The sequence below is a fragment of the Arachis hypogaea genome, chromosome 19 (assembly GCF_003086295.3).
Source record: "Arachis hypogaea cultivar Tifrunner chromosome 19, arahy.Tifrunner.gnm2.J5K5, whole genome shotgun sequence".
In the NCBI taxonomy this organism is placed as follows: Eukaryota; Viridiplantae; Streptophyta; class Magnoliopsida; order Fabales; family Fabaceae; genus Arachis; species Arachis hypogaea.
In genome coordinates, this window is record NC_092054.1 from 123,447,764 (window position 1) to 123,470,417 (window position 22,654).

Here is a 22,654-nt window from a genome sequence, read left to right on the forward strand (position 1 = left end):
ACAATTATAAAAGCTCTAAAAGAAGAGTTTGAGATGAAAGATCTTAGAAAGACTAAATTTTATCTCGGCCTGCAGATCGAGCATACAAAAGATGGAATCTTTATTCATCAAACAACATACATAGAAAAGATTTTAAAAAGATTTTATATGGATAAGGCACATCCATTAAGTACCCAAATGATCGTAAGATCTTTGGATGTGGAAAAGGATCAATTCCGTCCGAAAGAAGAAAATGAAGATATCATTGGTCCTGAAGTACCATATCTTAGTGTCATTGGAGCGCTAATATATCTTGCTAATAATACACGACTCGATATATCATTTGCTGTGAACTTACTAGCAAGGTATAGTTCCTCTCCAACCAGAAGACATTAGAATGGAATCAAACAAATCTTTCGATATTTCATGGAAAGGTTGACTTGGGATTGTTTTATCCATATGGGCCAAGTTACAACTAGTTGGCTATGCAGATGCAGGATACTTGTCTGATCCATACAAAGGGAGATCTCAAATAGGATACCTGTTCACATATGGTGGTACAGCTATATTATGGAGGTCCACGAAACAGACGATTGCAGCAACATCCTCTAATCATACTGAAATATTAGCGATACATGAAGCAAGTCGCGAGTGTTTTTGGCTTAGAAGTTTGATTCAATATATTCTATCATCATGTGGACTGATTGACCATAAGATAGTTCAAACTATCCTGTTTGAAGATAATACAGCATGCATTGCTCAACTTAAGGGTGGATACATCAAAGGTGATAGAACAAAGTATATTTCATCCAAATTCTTCTTCATTAATGACTTTCAAAATCAAGAGACAATTGATATCCAACAGATCCGCTCAAGTGATAATCTGGCAAATTTATTTACAAAGTCACTCCTAAAATCCTTTTTTGAAAGATTAGTTCATCAGATTGGGATGCGCAGATTTCAAGATATTAAATAATGTCGACAAGAGGGGGAGACTGTACTCTTTTTCCCTTGGTCAGATTTTTTTTTTCATTGGGTTTTTCTTGACAAGGTTTTTAATGAGACAGTCCCTATCACAAAGGATATTGTACTCTTTTTCCTTCACTAAAATTTTTTTTCCATTGGATTTTTCTTTAGTAAAATTTTAACAAGGTATAATCCTAAATAGTCATCTAAGGGGGAGTGTTGTGATAAACATGATGATATTGATGCACATTCATTATATGGGCGGCTGATTTTTTCTATGAAAGAATGAAGCTCCTAAGTTAAAATGAACTTAAATAAAGTTTAAAAAAGTAAACATTTTACCTCTATAAATAGTGAGGAGATCTCAGACAATTGATGAACAATAAAAGTATTCTTCTTTTTCATATATATAATATAAACTCTCTTTTCTTTATCTCTTTGAGTATACGTTGCAATATATTTAATAGAATTAATGATCATTTGTATTCATAAAAGATGAAAACGCTGACATATGTACCCACACTAAATCGAAACTAAACTTGTACCCACGCAAGATGTCCTCTGTGTGACAAAAGTACCTTGTCTTTAGAAGGTTGGAGTGCCACGTAGGGTACTTTTGTCACACGGAGGACATCTTGCGTGGGTACAAGTTTAGTTTCGATCTAGTGTGGGCACATATGTCAACGTTTTCATCTTTTATGGGTACAAATGGTCATTTATTCATATTTAATATTAGTAAATATATTAATCATCTCTATTATATTGATATAGTAATTATGATGAATATTACTATTAAAGTTATTTAATTATATTTTTTATTTTATATCTTCTTTATTTATTTATTTTGCAATAGATTTTAGTTAATAGAGATCATAATTGATATCTTTGGATGCTACAAAGTACAAATAACTTTATGTTTATTATAAAAGAAAAAGTTTAAGTTTTTACATACCCATTTTGGAGGTTATAAATTCATGAATATTAAATGTTAGTTTCAAGTTTTCATTTTTTTTTATGGTTATAAGATGCTATGATAGAGTAATTTTAAGAAAAAATAACTCCTTAACTTTTTATTACTAAATTTACAAAATTTAATTATAAATAAGTTTTTGAATTTTGTAAATAAAAAACAGATAAGTTCTTTTGTACCAATCTTGAACTATCATTAAAAAAATTTGTGTTTTTTGTTTCAATAAATAATTTAATTAATATTTGTGATAAAAAGTTAAAAAATTATGTTATCATGAAAAAAATAAATTTTAAGTAATTATCTAAATTAGTCTCTAAAGATTTTAAAAGTGGACATTTTAGTCCCTAAAAAAAATTAATATACAGATCAATTCCTAAGGTTTTACTCCGGCAGACAAATCAGTCTCTAGTTTATTTTTCGACAGAGTAATTACTCAGATCAGTCTTAAAATATTTAAAAAGTGGACATTTTAGTCGCCCAAAAAAATTAACATACAGATTAAATCTCCAACATTTTTTTTTGTCAGACATATTAGTTTTTCGTCCAAAAAAATAAAATTATTATTATTATTATTATTATTAATTACACAATAATATTGCATCATAATTTTTTTGTATTTTTTGAATAAAAAAAATAATAAATTTATTTATTAGATTCTTATGTATGTATTTATAATATAAAAAGTATATATATATATATATATATAATTTAAGATTAAAACTATTTGATATTTTTGTATTTAATATAATCAAAACATATCCTATTTTAAAAAAAACATATTTGTATTAAAAGTAAATATTTTAATTTACATTTCAAAGCATCATTATTTACCTTACTTGTTTTTAACGAAAAGCGTGTATTAATATGCTGGTGTCGTCGTATCCACATGCACAAAGCTAAATTAATAATAAAGGTTGACATATAGGAAAAGTAAAATGGACGAGACTGTTATGTCTGACAAAAAATAAGTTGGGGATTGATTTGTGTATTAATTTTTTTTTGGACTAAAAAGTCTACTTTTAAAATTTTTGGAGACTGATCTGGGTAATTACTCTGCTGAAAAATAAACTGGAGACTTGCCAGAATAAAACTTTGGAATTGATTTATGTACTAATTTTTTCAAAGACTAAAATGTTTGCTTTTAAAATCCTTAAAAACTGATTTAGATAATTACTCATAAATTTTTTATTTTTTAATTTGAAGATACATAAATTTTTAATTAATTAAAAATATAAAAATGTTTCTTATTTTTTAAAATACAAAATATTTAAAATTTCCAAAATATCTAAAGACATGTTTTTTAAGTAATCAAAAATGTATTTATCTTCGAAATAAAGGATCGAGACGTATTTGTCTTTTTTCGGTTATCTTTTTCGTTGGTATATTTCTTCAATTTCTCGTAAATCTTGGTCATGAGACTTTATTTGGGGTGTGTACTAATACTAGTGTACGATTTGGTGACTCGCTTAGACGCTTATTGCACGTTTCGTGATCTCATCTGAACGTGTAAGCAAGTAACCGAGGAATAATGTAGATTGTAGCTAAAGAAACTTAAGAAATACAATAAGTATTTATTTTTTTTAATAAAAGTAGGGTTGACAATTTATATTTTATTCGCGGATATTTAATCCAGATCAATCCGTTCGGATAGAGTTGTCTATCTGGTCTACTGCGAATAGGGTAAGGTGTGGTGCAGATTTATCTGCGGATAGGGTACGGGTTCAGGGTATAACATGTCATACCCTACCCGTATCCCTAATATATATATATATATATATATATATATATATATATATATATATATATATATATATATATATAAATAATGTATGTAGTAAAAAAAGTGAATATTGAAGCGACAATCTTCCTCTTATAAAAACTTGAAATAACCACTAAAGTTCGTTAATGATCATATTATTTATAATTTTATGTTAGATTTCTTTAAGATGTTATTATTTTTAATTTAATTTGAACTTAGTTTTTTATTTTCTATTTTATTAATATGTATGAATTTTGAAATTGTTGAATTCTATATTTATTTAAAATTTTTTTATTTTTCTGCATCGGATAGGATAAAGTTTAGAACTTTAAGGTATGATAGGGTTAGGATTGAAAAATTCTCAACCCACGAATAAAGTAGAATAGAATTTTTTAAAAATTTTCAACCCGCAAATAAAATTAGAGTAGAGTTCAAACTCTACCCTACTTTATCTATGGTCACTTGTCAGCCCTAAATAAAGGTGATAATGTCACTTCAAAATTATTACTGCCATTTTCCCCATACAAACTTTTATTTGGTTTTCCTAAAATAACGCCAAGTTGCATCAGTAAATTTAATAAAAATATGGTTAAATGAGATTGTGATTAGTAATTTTAGAAATGACAAAATTATTTTTTGAAATGTATGTTAACCACATTTATTTTATTTTTTATGATGATTTTTTTTATGTACATTAAAAATTAATAATTAAATCAACTATTATATATTTGTGATATTTAATTATTTATACATATTAATTTATATAATTTTTATTTATTTAATTAAATAATCACTCAACTGATAATTAAAATTATCATGATAAAATAATTAAACATAATAACGTACAATAAACGAACAACTAAAATTATTTACGATTACATGATAAATTTTTTTAATAAGATGTCAAATATATATTTTTATAAATAACAACGAATTGATAATTATTCTTTTATATACACATTAGACAATTGTTTTATGATGTAAGATTTTAATTTTATTGGAATTTTTTTTAAAGAATTCTAACTCATTCATGTGAATTGTTTAGGAAAATATAACATATTTGTTTAAAGTTTTAAGATCTTTTTTTTTTTTGGTGACTAGTTTTAAGATCTAATTCTGACAAGAATAAGTTATTCATAAGAAAATTTATTTTGTTAAAATTTTTAATTCTTATTTCATGCTAAAAGTGAGTATTTGATATTCTCATATAATAAAAATTAACATATAAAATAATTATTATTTCCCTAGTTCATATATTTCTTTTCTATGATCTCTTCTTTCTAATAGTATTGGTGATATTTTAGAAATTTAAAATAGATTTTAAAAAATATGTATAATGTATAATAAAATAAATATTTTAGTAATTTATTCTTAGAAATATTGAAAATGACTTAACTATAGTATCAAAAATATTTTTAATAATACTTTGATATAATATTTCTAAGAATATAAATTTTTTTCTACTCGAAAACAAACTTTACAATCCAATTATTTCAGATAATCACGTTAAAGAAATAAAAAATTCCGATAATATTTCTAATCTTAAATCCATAAGCCATAAACATAAAAAATATCTAAACCAAATAAAAAAAAAATCATTTTAGGAGAAAATATTTTTTAAAAAATCTTGTAACCAAAAATTCCAAAACACAACTTGTTGCGTAAATATATATTGTTGCGTTTTTAACGCTGCGATTTGTTCGGAGTCGAAGATCACCGTGGAGTCTTCCCCAGTTCAAGTCTGTGTCACATTTCATGTATGTCTCTCTCAATTCCAATCTCTTTGCTTTGTTCTTTTGATCAATGTTTCTTTTCTCTTTCTATTGTTTGTTTCCCGAGAAACCAGTGGAAAATATAATGATGAATTTTGCAGAAAAGTTTAGTTGATGAGCATGCTTCTCTGCTGAATTTAGTTGATATACACGCTTTTGAGCTCAATTCATATTTTGCATCTTCTAGCTCTTTATTCATGGCTTTAGGGAAAGAGATCTGACTCTGACTTGTTCATTTCATGTATTGGTTCAGTAAAGTTTTTTATTTTTATTTTTATTTTATTTTATTTAAAAGAAATTCAAGTTCATGTGTGTTTTTTGACCTTGCCCTTTAATCTCAATGGGTATCTGGTTTTTGCCTTCCATTTTCACCTGGTTATGAGCAAAAGTGGACTTCAGTTATGTTGGAAGATTAGTTGTGATGATCGTTGATCAGATGCTACTTAGATGCATAAAGATCTAAGCATTGTGGAAAATGGAGAACACTCTCCTCAAGTTATTTGATTATTTCTAAGTTTTTGATTTGTTTTTGGTGTATTTAACTTCAAATTTGCTTGCTTTGAACACCTTTTACTAGAAAGACTTGAGTGGTTATTTTGATATTTCCCACTTGAACTATAAAGTCTTCTTCCTCTGGTGCTGAACTGTTGATGAAAGTTCTGAATTTTCTTTCTTTTGTTCTTCCCTTGATTCCACATTATAAAATTTTTAGCTAGAGTTAAAAAAGGAAGGTACATTTGCATGGTTTGTTGATGGTAGATGAAATGTAGATCCGATATCTGTTAACATGTACTTATCAATCTTTTTCATTGGGATGCGGCATTGTTATCTGCAGCAAAAGCACAAAGATGGAGGGGACTGTTTTTGCCGCTGCGTTGGAAGGAATGAAGGTTGTAAAGTCTGAACAAGGAGAAATCCTGTCCCAGCCTTTCTTGGATGTATGCAAGCAAATACTGCCTGTTATAGGTGCATGTTCTTTCACTCGTGTTAGATCTTAATGGATTTTTCTCTCTTTGATAAAAATGGATGCAACTTGTTAGTGATTTTGTCAACATAAGATAGGCTTGTGTTCCCAAAGACCCATGAATTGAATTTGCTCGAATAAACTCAATGGATATATTTACATCTATCTTAAACTAGATTTTTCAATTCCAGTTAGAACTTTGTCTAAGACAGTTGTGACTAAATAGGGATTTCATCAGTGAAATATAAGCTATAGTAAAAGTTCAAGCAACCGATATCCCTATCCATAAAAGCAAAACTCATAATTTAAATATAAAGCTGAAGCTTGAAGGGAGATGATTTCCCTCCACATTACTTCCACCTCCATTAATTATAGACTCAACCAAGGAGAACTAGTCCCTTCCATAGTTCCATTACCCCATTGTGTGACCAAACCATGATGGGACTGATTTGATGATGTGACTGGAAAACCCTGTGGATGAACTTCTAAAGAAAAGAGAATATCTACTCTATTTTCTTATGTGGCCTGTTCCTTTGGCTATTTGCATTGTGTGATATTGTTGTTCACTTATCCTCAATGAATTTGCTGTTTGATTCTTTAATTGCTTTATGGTATTTTATACACTTGATTTCTTCTTTGGCATTTGTGTTATCTCTTTTAGCAAAATGCAGAAAAATACTGTTCAGCGAACTAATTTTTTGATTTATTGTGCCAGATAAATTTGGAGCAGCCATGGCCCTTGTAAAATCTGACATAGGTGGTAACATATCGGTATGTTTTTGTCACCTGCTATGTCTTCTCACTCCTACATATCTTTTCTGGTACATAAACCAGTGTATCACTTTATGCATGTTGCAGCTTTAGATGGAATATGTTTTTCAATAAAGTGAAATGTTATGGTTATATGTCTTACCATACCTTCAAGCATATGGCATGGTTTTATGTCTAATACTTTGGAAACCGGCTTGCATGTCCTATTACTATGTATCACAACTTTAATATTATTGGGTTCAAAACTTTTAAGTGATATATGTTCTCACTCTATACTGCGTTGGACAGAGATTGGAATCTAAATATTCCACCAATCCATCCGGATTCAACCATCTGTACAGTTTGGTACAAACAGAAGTTGAAAGTAACACGGCTAAGTCATCATCCAGTTGTACCAATGGACTTCTTTGGCTTACAAGGTAAAGAATAAAGAAGCATTTGTCAAATAACTTATAATTCATATTTGGTATGTCATTCTTAGATTTTGTATTATATGTAACTCTTCCTTTAATTTGTTATGCTTGATTGGCAGAGTATCTTTTCTAAGGGTAAAGTAATGCTCAAAAAAAAAAAAAAAAAAAAAAACAATACTAGTATAATAGTATGTTGTGTTATGGAACATGTGCTTTCCAATCATTGTGATCAAAGGAAACAAACCATAACACATAGGGACATATAGTATAGTAGTAGTAATGTGTGCACCCATGCAAGAATGGCTATTATGCAATGATGATGAGCAGAGTCAAACCTGGCTCATTCTTTTAAGCTATAAAAAGCCAAACTCATTTTCTTGCTTGTTTTGGTTGAGTCACTTTCTCAAGGTCATAGGGAGAATTCAAACCATTATAATAAGTATCAGCTGAAAGGTAGAAACCTCAGTTATGACGATTTACTCGGATTGATTGCATTTGAGATTATGACTTACGAAGCTTCTGCTAGTTGGGCTTACCTTTCTTAAGGTGTTAGGGAAAATCTAATGTGGTTAACTAATTTTTATTTGTTGGTCAGACCCCCCACCATTTCTTCTCCGAAGCAAATGGTTTGGTCACCTTTGTATTATTGGTTAATGTATTTTAATACAAATTTATTTCCTGACCTTTGAAATCTTCAGGGCAATGGATTTCTTGGTGGCATTGTTCCGAAACTTAATCGAGCATGAAGATTGGTCAATGTCACAAGCATGTACAGATTCATATAACAAGACTTTAAAGAAGTGGCATGGCTGGCTTGCTAGTTCAAGCTTCACGGTAATGTTCTTTTACATGCGTCCTTTTTCTTCTAATTCAGTGATAGAAACACACACACACACACACACACTATGTATATATATTGAAAAGTCATGCTTCATAATAACCCAAGTCTTTCTCATAAGAAATCTCATAATTCTTATATGCTGCATCATAAAATCTTATAGCGAATGCAAGTTTACTATTATGCTGTTTGTTTTCTACAATCTTTGCTGTCTAGGATCTGAATATTTCATGTATAATATAATAATTCAGTGGGAAATGCATTCATCTATTCATGTTGCTATTTCGCTTATCCTAACTTCCAGTAATTTAGAGATGTAATACATACGTCCAGGTTAAATGATCTGGACAATAATCTTAGTCTGAAACTATGAAGTTCTGAGAAGAATGCATGATGGGTTTTAACATGGTCTGTCTGTTAAAATAGTAATACTACACGTTTTTCATATAAGGACACAAATCACTCAATTGAAATGAATGTATTGTTGTGTTAGAAAAAAACACTCTCTCCTTTTTACGTTTAGGGTGGGGCAATGCATTATATAGATCCCAATGTGCTTTTGCAATGTACTAAACATTTTATGTACAGCTAGCAATGAAGCTGGCTCCTGATAGGAAGAAATTCATGGATGTGATATCAGGTTCTGGTGATATCACCGCTGACATAGAGAGCTTTTGTACAAACTTCTCTCCTCTCCTTGAAGAGAATCACAAGTTTCTGGTAAAATATCTTATAATTCTTTAGCTTATAGTTCTTGATTCTTAATGACTAAATTGCCCTTAAGTAAGACATTGAACTATATGAATCATCAAATTCTGGATCAAGCCATATTCCTGTATGTACACACGCACCCCCACATGCATACATTGGTTTGTCAAAGTTTTACTGTTTTAGAACTATGTACCAATGTTAATCCAAAAAGTAAACTACCATTTCTACACATAAAAGTTCAGAATATTGATAAATCTATCTATAAATAAACGAAACTAACTTTGTACCTTTTAGAGATGATTAAATTACCATTTTTACCTAGGAATGTTCAGAATGTCGACAAATCTACTCATGAACAAAATTAACGTATGGGTTTGCTATATAGACACCATTTTCATGGGTACAAAGCTAGTTTCCTTCATTTATGGTTAAATTTGTTAGTGTTTTGAATTTCTATAGATAAAAATGGTAATTTACTGTTAATTCAAATTAATAATTTTAGAAGAGTTTGATTATCATACATGTGTGTTTATAAGATTACAAAGATGATGAGTCGTTGAGTCAAATACTTTTCTTGAAGTGACAATACATGATTAAATCTCTCTTAAATAGTAGTGTATGCAAAACAAGTTAAATCCTTTTTAAAATATAAAATTGTTCGAGTATTTACTAGACTTGTACTTTTGGCATAGGCTCGTTTTGGCTTGGATGAAATGAAGGCATCATGAAGCATGGATTTGTGATCAGAATACTCCAAATGAGTGGCTCTTCCATTCTCATTGTCATTTGTTTTTGAATCTATAGACTCCTATCACTTTTCCTCTATGGATTCATATCAATTTGCAATTTAGCATGATAAACAGTGAGAATATATAATCATGTTCGGCATATTGGATCATGTTGTGCTTGTTGGTGTAAAGTCTTCACATTATATACAATTTGGATAACAGTTGTTTGAACTCCAGTTTATAGCATGTGGCTAACTGGTTATATAAAAGATAGGATTACTGAGTTACAGAAAGAATTTGTCGATTTGAATATGTCTGGTATTTTTAATTTAAGCTGAATCTGATTGTGCTTTATCCCCATATTCTTTTCTTCTACTTTTTTTTGACATGGTTCTCTCCAGGTTTGCTAATCCATATACTCTGATTGATATAGTATGCAATAATGTAATGCAATGCTCTAATTTTATTTAGGGTTAATCATCAAAAATGTTTTGAATTATTTAGTATCCCCAAGTTTATTTTAAGAATAAGGTTTGACACGCTGGTACGTGATGATATTTAGGTATAAATCTAAATATGTCGAAAGAAAGTTTTTTTTAATTAAAATAATTAGACATAGAAAACACATTTATTGGACAAACGTCGGATGAATGTTATATATGAAATGTATCCGACATGTGGATTCGATAATTCGATAAAGTATCTATGTTTCATGGGATTTTCAATAATTTGCTCATTTTTCGATGTGACATGGGATTTTCAATAATTTGCTCATTTTTCGATGTGACATAGTAATTTTCATAATTCGTATTTAATAGCAACATTTATTTTATACTTTTCATCTGGTATAAATTATAATTATATCATATTTATGCAATTTAAGTAAAAAATCTCCATTTTTAATTCCCTTTTGCCTATTCTTTTTCCTTTTTCGGTAAGATATATTGTTGCTTAAAATATAGCCACCGTTCCTGACCCACCTGAGACCACAAACTAACAAAAGACAATCTAAATTAACCGCTTTAATCAATTAGTTTTTTTTTTTTTTAGTCACCAAAAAAAAAAAAACCAATTAGTTTTTTTTTCTTTTCTTTTCTTTTCTTGTCGTTTCTTAGGTTATTCTTAAATACTTGGTGACGGATCAATTATAATTTGTTGAAATAGGCACATGCACATGCAACATTGAGTCCTTATAAATATATTTTTAAGTGTTCTATTTTTGTTTATACTTAAGCTAATTAAATCCACATAGTTAAACTGATCAAACCTCTTTTGTAGGAACTTTGACCAACTAAAAATGTTTGTGTTGATGAAATTGATTTGCTAAATATAGGACTTGAACATTGAAAATTACAGTTGGATCAATCTGTATTTCCACCCCCGAAAACCATTATTTTGTCGCTGGTTTTTGATTTTTGCCTTTAGCCACCGCTAGGGTGGGGCAGTGCATCAAAATCCAGTTCAAGATTCAACATTTTCAACCCTGAAACTCTCACTTTTATTTTGATTAATTGCTTGGATCATTCCAACCAAGCTTGTTATTAGTATTTGTTCTTTGTGATTTGACAACAAAGTCATCTCATGCTTGTTTGAACATTTGTTCTTCAAGGTGTCACCTGGTTAGTGTTTTTATTGCCTTCTTATTATTCTTTTGGGTTTCTTATTATTTCTAAATGAAAATTGGAAATGTACAATTTTTCTTTTCATTTTGATTGAATTTTTTCTATATTGAATGTCATTTACGTAAAAAGAAAAAAAATATATTTTATATATTTTATTTCTCTCTTAAATTTTGACTGTTATTAATTTTATGATTTCTATCGTTTTACTAATTTATTTGGCTAATTTATCATCCTATCTATCTTCAACACTTTTTTTTTTATTTTAATATCTTTTTCTAAGTAGCACCTCACTTTTCTGAAACACTGAGGGAAAAAAATGATAATGTCACTTCTGTTTTGATAGTGTCATATTTTTTATTCTATAAATTCATATAAAATATAATACGAAAAAATTATTTGAGGAATTATATTATAAAAATAGGAGTGACTATCATTTAAAAAAGAAAACAAAGTAAAATGTTAAATGTATAAAAAAAAAACAGCTGTTATGTTTCTGTGTGTTGTTTTACACATTTTAACGTGTATTTTGTATTTTAGTATATATTTTTTTATAATTGATTGATTTGATAATTAAATTTTGGTGATAAATAGCATGGTTATAAAAATACTTTATAAATACAAAAATCAGTCAACTAGAATAAACAAATGTATGATAGCTAAATAATTAAGCCTGTAACAAAAGAATAATTAATTTTTTACGGTAGAATAATTTTTTTTTATAAACACTATATATTTTTATAAAGTGGCATTTTTTATGTTCATCAGTTCATGTAGGTTGATTAAAAAATATTGCTAAATGGATTATATTGAAGAATGCCTCTTTGATGAGATTATATTTTGGTTGGTTAAGGAATTGAGGACAACTGACTAACGATACAAAGATTATTTGTTTTTTTTTATCAAATCTGATTTTATTTTTTAAAATATATCTTTCAGAAATTTGTAGTGCATCCATTTAAGTTGAAAACACCAGAAAAAGGTGTTTGGTGGAAATACAACATAAACATTAATGGCAACACCAGCACCAGCAGCAAAAGGCCAGGTTAAAGGCCTCCTTAAAGGGCTTAGATACATATCCCAAATCTTTGGTAAGTCCAATTTCCTACATGTACAGACCAATTTTTGAAAATAATATATAGTTTCCTTAACATATTTGGCAAGGGTGACCATATTTGTGTGCTCTTTTTTGGTTGGGTTTACAATATTTGTTTCCTTTACAAAAATATTTGGCATAAATTTGGAACTCATGATTTGTTTCTTCTTTTCTTCGTTGATAATAATGTGCATAATTTTTTGAAAAGAAAAAAAAAAAAGAATCTTTTAAGTTGCATATCACTAATAAATAATAATAATAATTTTGTAGAGGAAGAAGAAGAAAATGAGATTCAGATTGGGTTCCCAACTGATGTGAAGCATCTGGCACATATTGGATGTGATGATAACGCTGCAAATAAACCAAGCTGGGTAAAACACTATGGTTTCTCTTTCTCCTTAATAATTCATGGTGTCATGAGATTTGATAATTTTTTAAGAGAACTAATTTTTAATTAGTTAACATTAGTTAATTTATCTTTTCAATTCTAAAAATTCTCTTTTTTGAGAATTCAAGGTTTACAATTTAAAATTTAAAATAAAAAAATTTATAATTTATAATTTAGAATTTAAAATAAATAAATAATTTTAAAAATTTTGACTAATGTTGGTTAGAAAAAATTAATTTCCTAACCTTACTCATTTTGTAATATGAAACATAAAAAACACTCTGCAGATGACTGAGTTTAAAGAGGCAGAAGATCCACCTTCACCAGAAAAACCAAAAGCCGCAAAATCTGCCAAACCAACTGAAGGTAAATTACTTGAGATGATAAAGACTCTTATTTTTTAAACGTGTGTAAACATAGTAAAATGGAATTACTTGAGATGATAAATGGCTTAAGGTTTTGGATTCAAATTTTAAAAATATCAATTATGCAGTAACTTTTTTATATCGATATAAGAATAAAGTTGAAAGAATATTTGTATGCTCACCAATATTGTTGCATGCATAACCCATGTTAGTTCTTGAACAAATAATTATGATTGAGTCCAAGTGTTTGTAAAGTGTATTCGATAAGTGTGGAGTTTGAGTAACATGATATTTTTGCAGATAACCGAAAGGCGAAGCTCCCTCCTGCAGAGCCTCGAGCGAATTCGATGACAAGCAGTTCTGAGATGTCGTGCATGGATCAAAGTTCCGAAGCATCCAAGCCACCAAGAAGGAATCGATCTTCGGATCCATCAGACCCAGCTAGAAAGCATCGTCGTCACAAATCTGAGGACCCAAAGCTATCAGAAACCTCCGAAACTCCTGGGAAGCACCGGCACCATAGATCAGAAGAAGAGAAGACACCGTCGTCTGATTCCACAGAAACTTCTAGAAGGCATCGCCGTGACCGTGACCGTGAGCATCATCATGGATCAGAAGAAGAGAAGCCACCATTGTCAAATTCCACGGAATCTTCTAGAAAGCAAGAGGAAGAGAAGTCAGAGTCCAAAGAATCTTCTAGAAGGCGTCGCCATAAATCAGAGGAAGAGAAGTCAGAATCTTCTCGAAAACACAATCGCCACCAGGGAACAGAAGAGGTGAAGTCACCATCATCAGAATCAACAGAATCTTATAGAAAGCAAAAGGGAACAGAAGAAGTGAAGTCGCAGTCTTCGGAATCCACAGAATCTTCTAAGGTGCTGCTGTCATCGGAATCCATAGAATCTCCTAAGAAGCAAACGGAAGAAGTGAAGCCACCATCATCAGATTCCAAAGAATCTACTAGAAAACATCGTCACCACAGGTCAGAAGAAGAGAAGTTGCAATCAGATTCTACAGAACCTTCCAGAAGGCATCATCGCCGTGAATCAGGAACAGAAGAAGAGAAGATACAAACAGATTCAACGGAAACTTCTAGAAGGCATCGTCGTCGTGAATCTGGAACAGAAGAAGAGAAGTTTCAATCAGATTCCACGGAAACTTCTAGAAAGCATCTTCATCGTCATCGTGAATCTGGAACAGAAGAAGAGAAGTTCCAATCAGATTCCACGGAAACTTCTAGAAAGCATCATCATCGTCCCCGTGAATCTAGGACAGAAGAAGAGAAGCTCCAATCAGATTCCACAGAAACTTCTAGAAAGCATCATCAACGTCGCCCTGAATCTGGGACAGAAGAAGAGAAGCTCCAATCAGATTCCACAGAAACTACTAGAAAGCATAATCATCGTCGTCGTGAATCTGGAACAGAAGAAGAGAAGTTCCAATCAGATTCCACGGAAACTTCTAGAAAGCATCACCATCGTCGCCGTGAATCTGGAACAGACGAAGAGAAGCTACAATCAGATTCCATAGAAACTTCTAGAAGGCATCGTCGCCGTGAATCCGGAACAGAAGAAGAGAAGTTCCATTCAGATTCAACGGAAACTTCTAGAAGGCATCACCGGGAATCTGGAACAGAAGAAGAGAAGTTCCAATCAGATTCTACGGAAACTTCTAGAAAGCATCACCATCGTCGCCGTGAATCTGGAACAGACGAAGAGAAGCTGCAATCAGATTCCACAGAAACTTCTAGAAGGCATCGTCGCCGTGAATCCGGAACAGAAGAAGACAAGTTCCAATCAGATTCAACGGAAACTTCTAGAAGGCATCACCGTGAATCTGGAACAGAAGAAGAGAAACCACCAACATCCTCAACAAGCAAAAGCTCGCATAGGAGAAAGTCAAAAACATCATCGTCTGAGGAAAAGGAAGGCTCTTCAAGGAGATCGTCGAAAAGTAATAAGAGTTCTTCGAAGGAAGAGCTGAGTGAATCTTTGCGCGACGTTGAACCAGAACCTGAATCCTAACATGAAATGGGTACCACTACCAATTAGAGAAAATGAGTCGTAGGGGTCCAGAAGGTTATTACTTGTTACTAAGTTTTTAGTTTGACAGAAAAATGTCTTTAGAGACACAGAAAAAGAGAGAGAGTTTTCAGGGAGACAAATTACAATTGCTTTTGGCTAATTAATTTCTTGTTATGATAATGTTTGATTACTACTAGAGTTGGGCATGCCAACTCGTTTAAACTGTAATTCACAGCATTTAAATTCGTCATTTTTGTATGTGCATTTTTAGCGGGCTTTTTAATCTTTAATTTACAGGTTAAATGGGTTGAGCTCGCAATCTAACAACTTTTCTAAATTTTTCTTTAGGCAACGAGCATGTGAGAATTAAACTATTTTCTTTTATATTTAGATACAACTCATAATATTATAAGTAAAAAGAAATAATAATATAAAATAAAAAATAGAAGGAAATATGTTGGCCCGTTAACTGGCAGACTAAAACGGTGCAGATTTTAAAAAGTAATTAAAAGAATTTTATAAAGACAGACAAAAAGCTTACCATTTATAGGGGTCATTTTGAATAACCATGCCATATGGTCACCTTCAATAGGGAGTCCCTATATTGAAAAAACTCATACGGAGGTTTATGACGAAATATACCACATAACTTTGCAGTTTTCAAAAGGGAAACACACATGTTTCTCTTTACACACCATTGGTCACAGAAATATCTTCTTTTTTTTTTTTTTTTTCATTTTGTAGTACACACCAGAAATGGAATCTAGTTTCCTAATCCTACAACATTGTTTGGGTGCATATTTTCCTTGTTGCAAGTTTTTATAACACAATCTTTGTCACCTGTCTTCATTACAGGCGAAAACCTGAGACCAAATGTATCATCATCATCAGAACACTTCTTTGCTGGTGGTTTGGGTGTTTCATTATGCCGTGAAAGCTCTCTTTGGTTTCCACAGAGAGTGAATATGTTTTGAATTCTCATTAATCTATCATCACATTCCTCTGAGCTTTCCAATGAATCTGCAGCAACACTAGAGGACTTGTTGCTGTCAACAACAGTGCATACTCTCTTCTCCTCTATTACTTCTTTCTCGACTTCCCTGCCTTCATCTTCATGATCATGTTCTTCTTCTTCGTCTTCGAAAACTGTACTAAGACATAGTCCTTTTCCAAAGAATGGTGTACAAACAGTGCCATCTTGTACCTCATTCAAAGGATTTGTGAAAGGTTGATTTGAAATGTCTTGCATAACATTGTAATCACTCTTAGATAAGCCGACGATTTTTACTTCGCGGGGAAGTGGCTGTTCCTGATCATCCATGTCCAAATCCATTGATTTCACCATCCCCGGATCCTCCTCGCTTTTGTATATTCGCAACAACCTTCTCATAAAACCATTTGACTCCATTTCCTTTGATACATTTACCTCTTTACATCCCTCACTGGAGTGAGCCAGCTTCAATTCTATTTCTATTTCCTCGAGTCGCTTTCTCAGAAGTTCAACTTCCTCCTCCTGCTGCAATAACCTTTCTTCCATTCTCCTTTTCTCCAATTCAACAAACTCATTGGTCATTCTTTGGCACTCCTCCAGCTTCTTCTCTAACTCCTGTCTCATAAGCAGAGTTCGTTCATTTACCTTCAAGTTAATCTCCTCCTCGCTTTCGGAAGTTCCTTTAGCTTCTGTGATCTCCAGTCTAGCTCTTAATGCAGCAATCTCTTCTTCTTTCTTTAGAAGCTTTTTGTGCGCTTCATTTCGCTCTTTCTCTCTGAGCTTGTTTTCCATTTGCAGCTTCAAGATAAATTCATCCATTGCAGCAATTCTCGAGCCCAAAATGACAGCGGAAGAGGATTCCTCCTCCTTGCCCGGGGTATGAGGGCCGCGGACTATGCACTTTGCTTTTGCACCATATTCAAGTGTGGAGATTGTCTTGTGTATTTCCTTAGGATCGGGACTGGCACAGAGTATCATTAAGATTTTCGACTTGTCATCTTCAAACGAATCCTTTACCGAAAAAAAAAAAAAAAAGATACTTTAATGAATTAATACTATAAAAAAAAATAGAACAGGACACCATATAATGGACAGAACTAATGGCTAGAATTACCTGCAGAAGCATGGTAAGTTTGCTGTCCCTAAAGGGCACGTGAGAATCGCCATTTGCAATGGACTCAACCACTCTCTTTAGGGCTATATTTCCTTGATTGATTTTGGCAGTCTATAATTCCATTGAAAACATGATGCTCAGCAGAGAACTACTACATGATCCGAGAAAAAAGAACACAGTCAAGGTGAAAATATTACCTGCATTTTGGCCTCAAAGCCAGTTTGGCCGGCTTGCTCAATATTTTCTGATCCGGCCATATCTACAAGCATTAGCCGTCCTCCGACAGTTGGGACATCAAGGATTACCTGTGTAAAGTGGAACATATGGTGGTTATCAATAACCAAGTAAACTGAATAAATTATTATCAGAACTAATCACCTTCTGAAGTAACCTTACCATGCAGTGACTTCTAGAACTCCTGTCATTGCAGAGTGTGCTTTTAACAATCCTTCGCTTCTCCACTTTCTGAATTTCTTTTGAGATCTTCCCTGCTTCGTTTCCAGATATATATGTTGCATTCTTTGCCTTTTTCCCCATCACTTCAAGTTTTGCCTACAAGCAAAACAACCTAAGTAAGAAACTAGAAACTAGAAACTAAAAATTGATTGATTGATTAAAATATAATTGTTCAGTCAATACTTCCATTCTAGCAAAATATTGGGAAGAGCTACTCTATATAACTATAGAGAACTCAAATAATCTCTTGCTTATTTCATCCATTAAAGTTTCCATACTACACATACAAGCAGCTACTCACTATCCTATCATAATGTTTTAAACAAAGCCAAGCAAATGAAAATAAGTTGGGCATATTCTCAATTTTGAATTTTCCCCTTCCTCACAAAGCTTCTTGTTTTCGCTCTACTGAGTAACAAGATTGCTCTATACATAGTTACATACTCTTGCAATGGTGCATTAAATGAATATACAATTTTCCTCTCTGCAGCTTTGAATTCACTTCTTTTTTTCATTGCATATTTTCAATAATTTAGTAGTTGGAACCCACAAAATAAGGAAATAATTTTCATTTGTTATATTATACATGCAAGTATACAACAGAATTTAACTGAATTACATAACAATCCTACAGATTAATCCAATTGAAGCAGAGAAAACAGATAAAATAATCCACAAAGACAGATCATATTACCTTGGAACCACTTCCCTTAGGCCATCCCAATCCAAACCCTGCTCCGCCGCCACCATTGGTGGACAAAAGATCATAAATCTCTTCATTGTAGATCTCCAAAACAGTAACCTGAACAAAATTCCCAAACCCAAGACCACCACCGTTTCCATCCCCACCCTCATCTCCAAGAATGTCCCTCAAAGATCTATACACAATCCCTGGCTCCTTTGAGCACCCAAACATAGTGTGACTCTTTCCGGAACCGGTCGGCCCATACATCATAATTGTGCACTTCTCCCCAAGCTTCACCGCACTGATTCTTGATTCCACAAACTTCTTGTAGAATTCATCAAGACCTTCTTCCTCAGACACAGAAACTCCATCAAGGGTGAAGTCTCGGTACCCGAAATCAGCTTTAACGCGGATACTCTTGGAGCTTGAACTGGTTTGAATAACGGGTAAAGGCTTGTCCTTTCTATCAGGGTAGTCACGGATTCTTGCAATTACTTCAACAGGGTGCTCCGGTGGGAGTTCCTTGTTGTTGAGATTGTTGGGATTCGGAGAAGGGTGTGGCTGTTGTTGTTGTTGTTGTAATGGGGTTTTGGGGGCATTGAAGTTGAGGCGGTGCTTGGAGTGAGGGGTTTTCAACTGGGTGGAGTAATGGTTTGGTTTGGGAGAAGGGGTTGGAGCCATTGATGAAGAAGAAGAAGAACAAGAAGAAGAGGAGACAGAGAGCGAGAATACCCAGAGAGAAATTGAGAAGAAAGATTGAAACTTCGGGGTTTAATTGCAACCTTAGATGAGAAACAGAGAGCAAAATGTTCAAGAAATGCGAAATCGAGATGATGATAATGGATGGTGAAGAAAACGGAGCAATTGGAGAAGAAAGGGTTTTTGAAATTGTTCAACCAAGATGTAGCCGTTGAATGCTCTAACGTCTATTTTTAATTTATGTTACCGTTGAATTTTTTCCTTTCTTTTCTTTTTTCAACTTAGAAGAGCTTTTGTGTTTTTATTGTTGTTTTTTGAAGTCTTGCTAACATGTGTAAGAGCACATTTAAAAACACTACAAATAAAATTGTTTTATTAAATATTATTGAATTTTTTTTTACATTTTTAATGTATTTTAAAATTTTATGATTATATTATTAAAATATATCCTTAAAATACAAAATAATTATTTTTTATTTTTTTATTTTTCCTTGTCAAAAAATTACAAAAAGATATTATTTATACATATTTTCTATAACATTTTTAAATGTTTATACGTTTTGTTTATTTGTTCTTATAATGTATTTTGGAAAAAAAATTATTAACAAGAAGATATACATAACACCTAAAACTGTCAAAAAATATGTTTAAATCACATTTTGGTAATAATAACCTGAAAATAATTTTAAATAAATCTATGACCCAAGAAAGAAATTGAGAATAAGTTTAGGTATGAAATTACTTACGATAAATATTAGAGTTAAGTACGATTTTAGTTCTTAAGATAGGGGTTGAAAATTTTTTTCGTTCCTAATCTTTTTTTTTTTACTTATAAAATCGTCCCTAAAGTTTAACATAATTTTAAAACCGTCATTTTTACCAAAATTTTAATTTTTATTACCAAATTACCCCTAACTAAAAAAATATAAAAGAAAAAAGAAAAAAAAATGGGTTAAAGGGATAGGGGGAAGGGGGTGGAAGTGTTCAGGGAAGAAAGACGGGGAAGGAAATCCGCCGCCAGCCCTCAAGAGTGTCGTCATCCCTCGCGATTTGCACCGTCGCAGTGCCTCTCTCGTGATTCGCAGCGCCGCCGACTACCGCAAAACCGTTCTTGTCGCGATTCGCAGCACTGCCAACCACCACAGTGTCCTCCTTGTCGCAATTTGCAGCGTCGCAACCACTGCTGCAGCCCTTTCCACACGATCCGCCACCACCGCTGCAACTCTCCTCCCTTCGCGATTCGCAGTTCACCGCCGCAGCCCCTACCCCCCTCCCGTGCAACCCTTCCTCTCGCGATTCGCAGATCACCTACTCTCCCTCGAGGTCCCTGTAGTGCTGTTTCAATTTTTAATTCCTTTTTTCTTTAATTTTTCAGATTTAAAGGAAGGTGTTTTGGTTCTGTTTATTCCATTGTTGTTGTTGTTCTGGTTGCTTCTGTTTATTCTTTTTTTATTCCATTGTTGTTGTTGATGCTTTTGGTTTCTTTTGCTTTTGTTTCTTTTGTTGGAGAGGAAGGCAAGACTCTGCTTTGTTGTCTTCTGGTTCTCAATGTGTATTGTCTTATTTATCTTCTGATTGCCTTGTTTACCTGCTTTCATTATTCATGTGTATTGCTTCTACTTCTGCTTTTTGTCTTGTTTATCTGCTTTGGGTTGCTTCTGATTCTGCGCTTCTGTGATGGAGAAAAAGAAAAGGAAGAATAGAAAATGAGAATTTTGGGGAAGAAGGGGAAGGACATTTTGGTCCAAAGAGTAATTTTAAAATCAAGTTAAACCTTAGGAACGATTTTGTAAATAAAAAAAAAAAGTTCAGGACGAAAAAAATTTTCAGTCCCTACTTTAGGGACCAAAATCGTACTTAACCCTAAATATTAATATTGGGTTGAAATTCACTATATATATTTAGTAAGGGATGTATTTGATAAAATTTTTTATAAATACCTGTATAAACTTTAATATTAGCATAATATGTATTAAAGAGCAATACTACATGACTAGCATTATTATTTTTTGTCAGAAATAATTTGAGCCCATATTTATAGATATTTTATATACAAGAAGCATATAAATTTGCACCTATATTTACCAAAATTTTGCACACAAAAATTAATACAATTTACACCCACGTTTTTTAAAATTTGCACACATGAATTAATAAAATTTATTTGTTAAAAATAATTTAGTATTTGTGCTGGTCAAATGATGACCAAAACCACTAAAAGTTGCTGAACCCCTGTAATACCCTACCACACAGAGATTTACGCTTAAGTTGTAAATCAGAGGTAGCAAGGTATTACGAACTCTAAAAGCAAAAAGCATATATAAGTCTAATTGAAAGAAATTGTAACTAGAAGCCTTGAAGGAGAAGCTAAACAAAAGTATAACAGAAAATTGCGTCACTCATGTCTGGTAAGCATAAAAAGGATAACAACGATCGAACGGAAATGATAGCATATAAATATAAAGAACAGAATTCCAAAAGATACAGATATCCAAGCTCCATACTCAACCTACGAAACTAAGATAGGCTAGAGTATAAATACCCGTTATAGCAAGTAGGAATAAGCCATGACTACTACCCACTTAACCTAGAGCAAGTGGAATAAACCACTACTGTTGCTACCACCCAGGCGGGTGTTTAAGAATTTAACCCGGAACAAGTGGAATAAACCACTACTGCTGCTACTGCCCAGGTGTCTCATCACAAACCCGGAGCAAGTGGAATGAACCACAACCCTTGCTACTGCCCAGGTATCTCATTTCAAAATTCATTCTCAATATAATTTCAATTCAATCAAGAAAAATCATAATTAAAATCAATCCCATCATCACCATCAATCATATCTCATTCTACATTTTCAACTCTTCACACTCTTCATAAACTTCCTTCCACTTCAATTTAGTCTTCTCTATAATATAACTCTTCTTCCGTAATCTAACAACTAGCATTTGGGTCTTAAATAGAAGTTACAGAGGTCTAAAAATGCTAGAAGAATGATTGATAGTTGAAAATTTGTGAATTTTCAATAAAACAGTAGTTTTGGAGGTTTACAAGCTTGCCGGGAAGGTCAAACAGTTAAAACAGAGTTTTAGTGTGAAGGTTCCAGAAGGCTTAGAGAAGGGGGGTTGAATCTATGGCATTCTTTAACTTTTAATTTTTAAGCCTTAAAGATAGAACTTTAAACCTGATTTCTGTTGATCTACGCAGCGGACTAATCAGGAGACAATTTTATTTTTTTTGTCTTATAAAACCAGAAAACAGAACTAAAACAGAGAAGAGGAAGAAGAAGAAGAAGATGACACAACCATATATCCTAGTTTAGTTTCTTTGTGCAATGCAACCTACA

The 22,654-nt window shown here is 32.2% G+C and overlaps 3 protein-coding genes across 3 annotated transcripts; 2 read left to right on the plus strand and 1 right to left on the minus strand.

Moving 5' to 3' along the window:
* Window positions 1-5,155: 5,155 nt before the first annotated feature.
* LOC112777139 (glycolipid transfer protein 1) lies at window positions 5,156-10,164 on the plus strand. The gene is made up of 7 exons (XM_025821430.3): window positions 5,156-5,431; window positions 6,282-6,412; window positions 7,126-7,181; window positions 7,470-7,600; window positions 8,293-8,428; window positions 9,021-9,152; window positions 9,836-10,164. Exons 2-7 carry the CDS (start codon window positions 6,295-6,297, stop codon window positions 9,869-9,871), a joined length of 609 nt encoding a protein of 202 aa, XP_025677215.1. The 5' UTR covers window positions 5,156-5,431; window positions 6,282-6,294; the 3' UTR covers window positions 9,872-10,164.
* Window positions 10,165-11,263: 1,099 nt separating this feature from the next.
* LOC112777157 (uncharacterized) lies at window positions 11,264-15,613 on the plus strand. The gene is made up of 5 exons (XM_025821454.2): window positions 11,264-11,490; window positions 12,430-12,581; window positions 12,857-12,957; window positions 13,262-13,340; window positions 13,640-15,613. The coding sequence occupies exons 2-5, from the start codon at window positions 12,503-12,505 to the stop codon at window positions 15,361-15,363; spliced, it is 1,983 nt and encodes a 660-aa protein (XP_025677239.1). The 5' UTR covers window positions 11,264-11,490; window positions 12,430-12,502; the 3' UTR covers window positions 15,364-15,613.
* Window positions 15,614-15,877: 264 nt separating this feature from the next.
* Window positions 15,878-19,582, minus strand: LOC112777143 (kinesin-like protein KIN-10A). Its single transcript, XM_025821438.3, has 5 exons — window positions 18,619-19,582; window positions 17,865-18,020; window positions 17,666-17,773; window positions 17,469-17,579; window positions 15,878-17,365 (listed from the first exon to the last, which is right to left on the minus strand). Exons 1-5 carry the CDS (start codon window positions 19,288-19,290, stop codon window positions 16,127-16,129), a joined length of 2,286 nt encoding a protein of 761 aa, XP_025677223.1. The 5' UTR covers window positions 19,291-19,582; the 3' UTR covers window positions 15,878-16,126.
* Window positions 19,583-22,654: the final 3,072 nt, after the last annotated feature.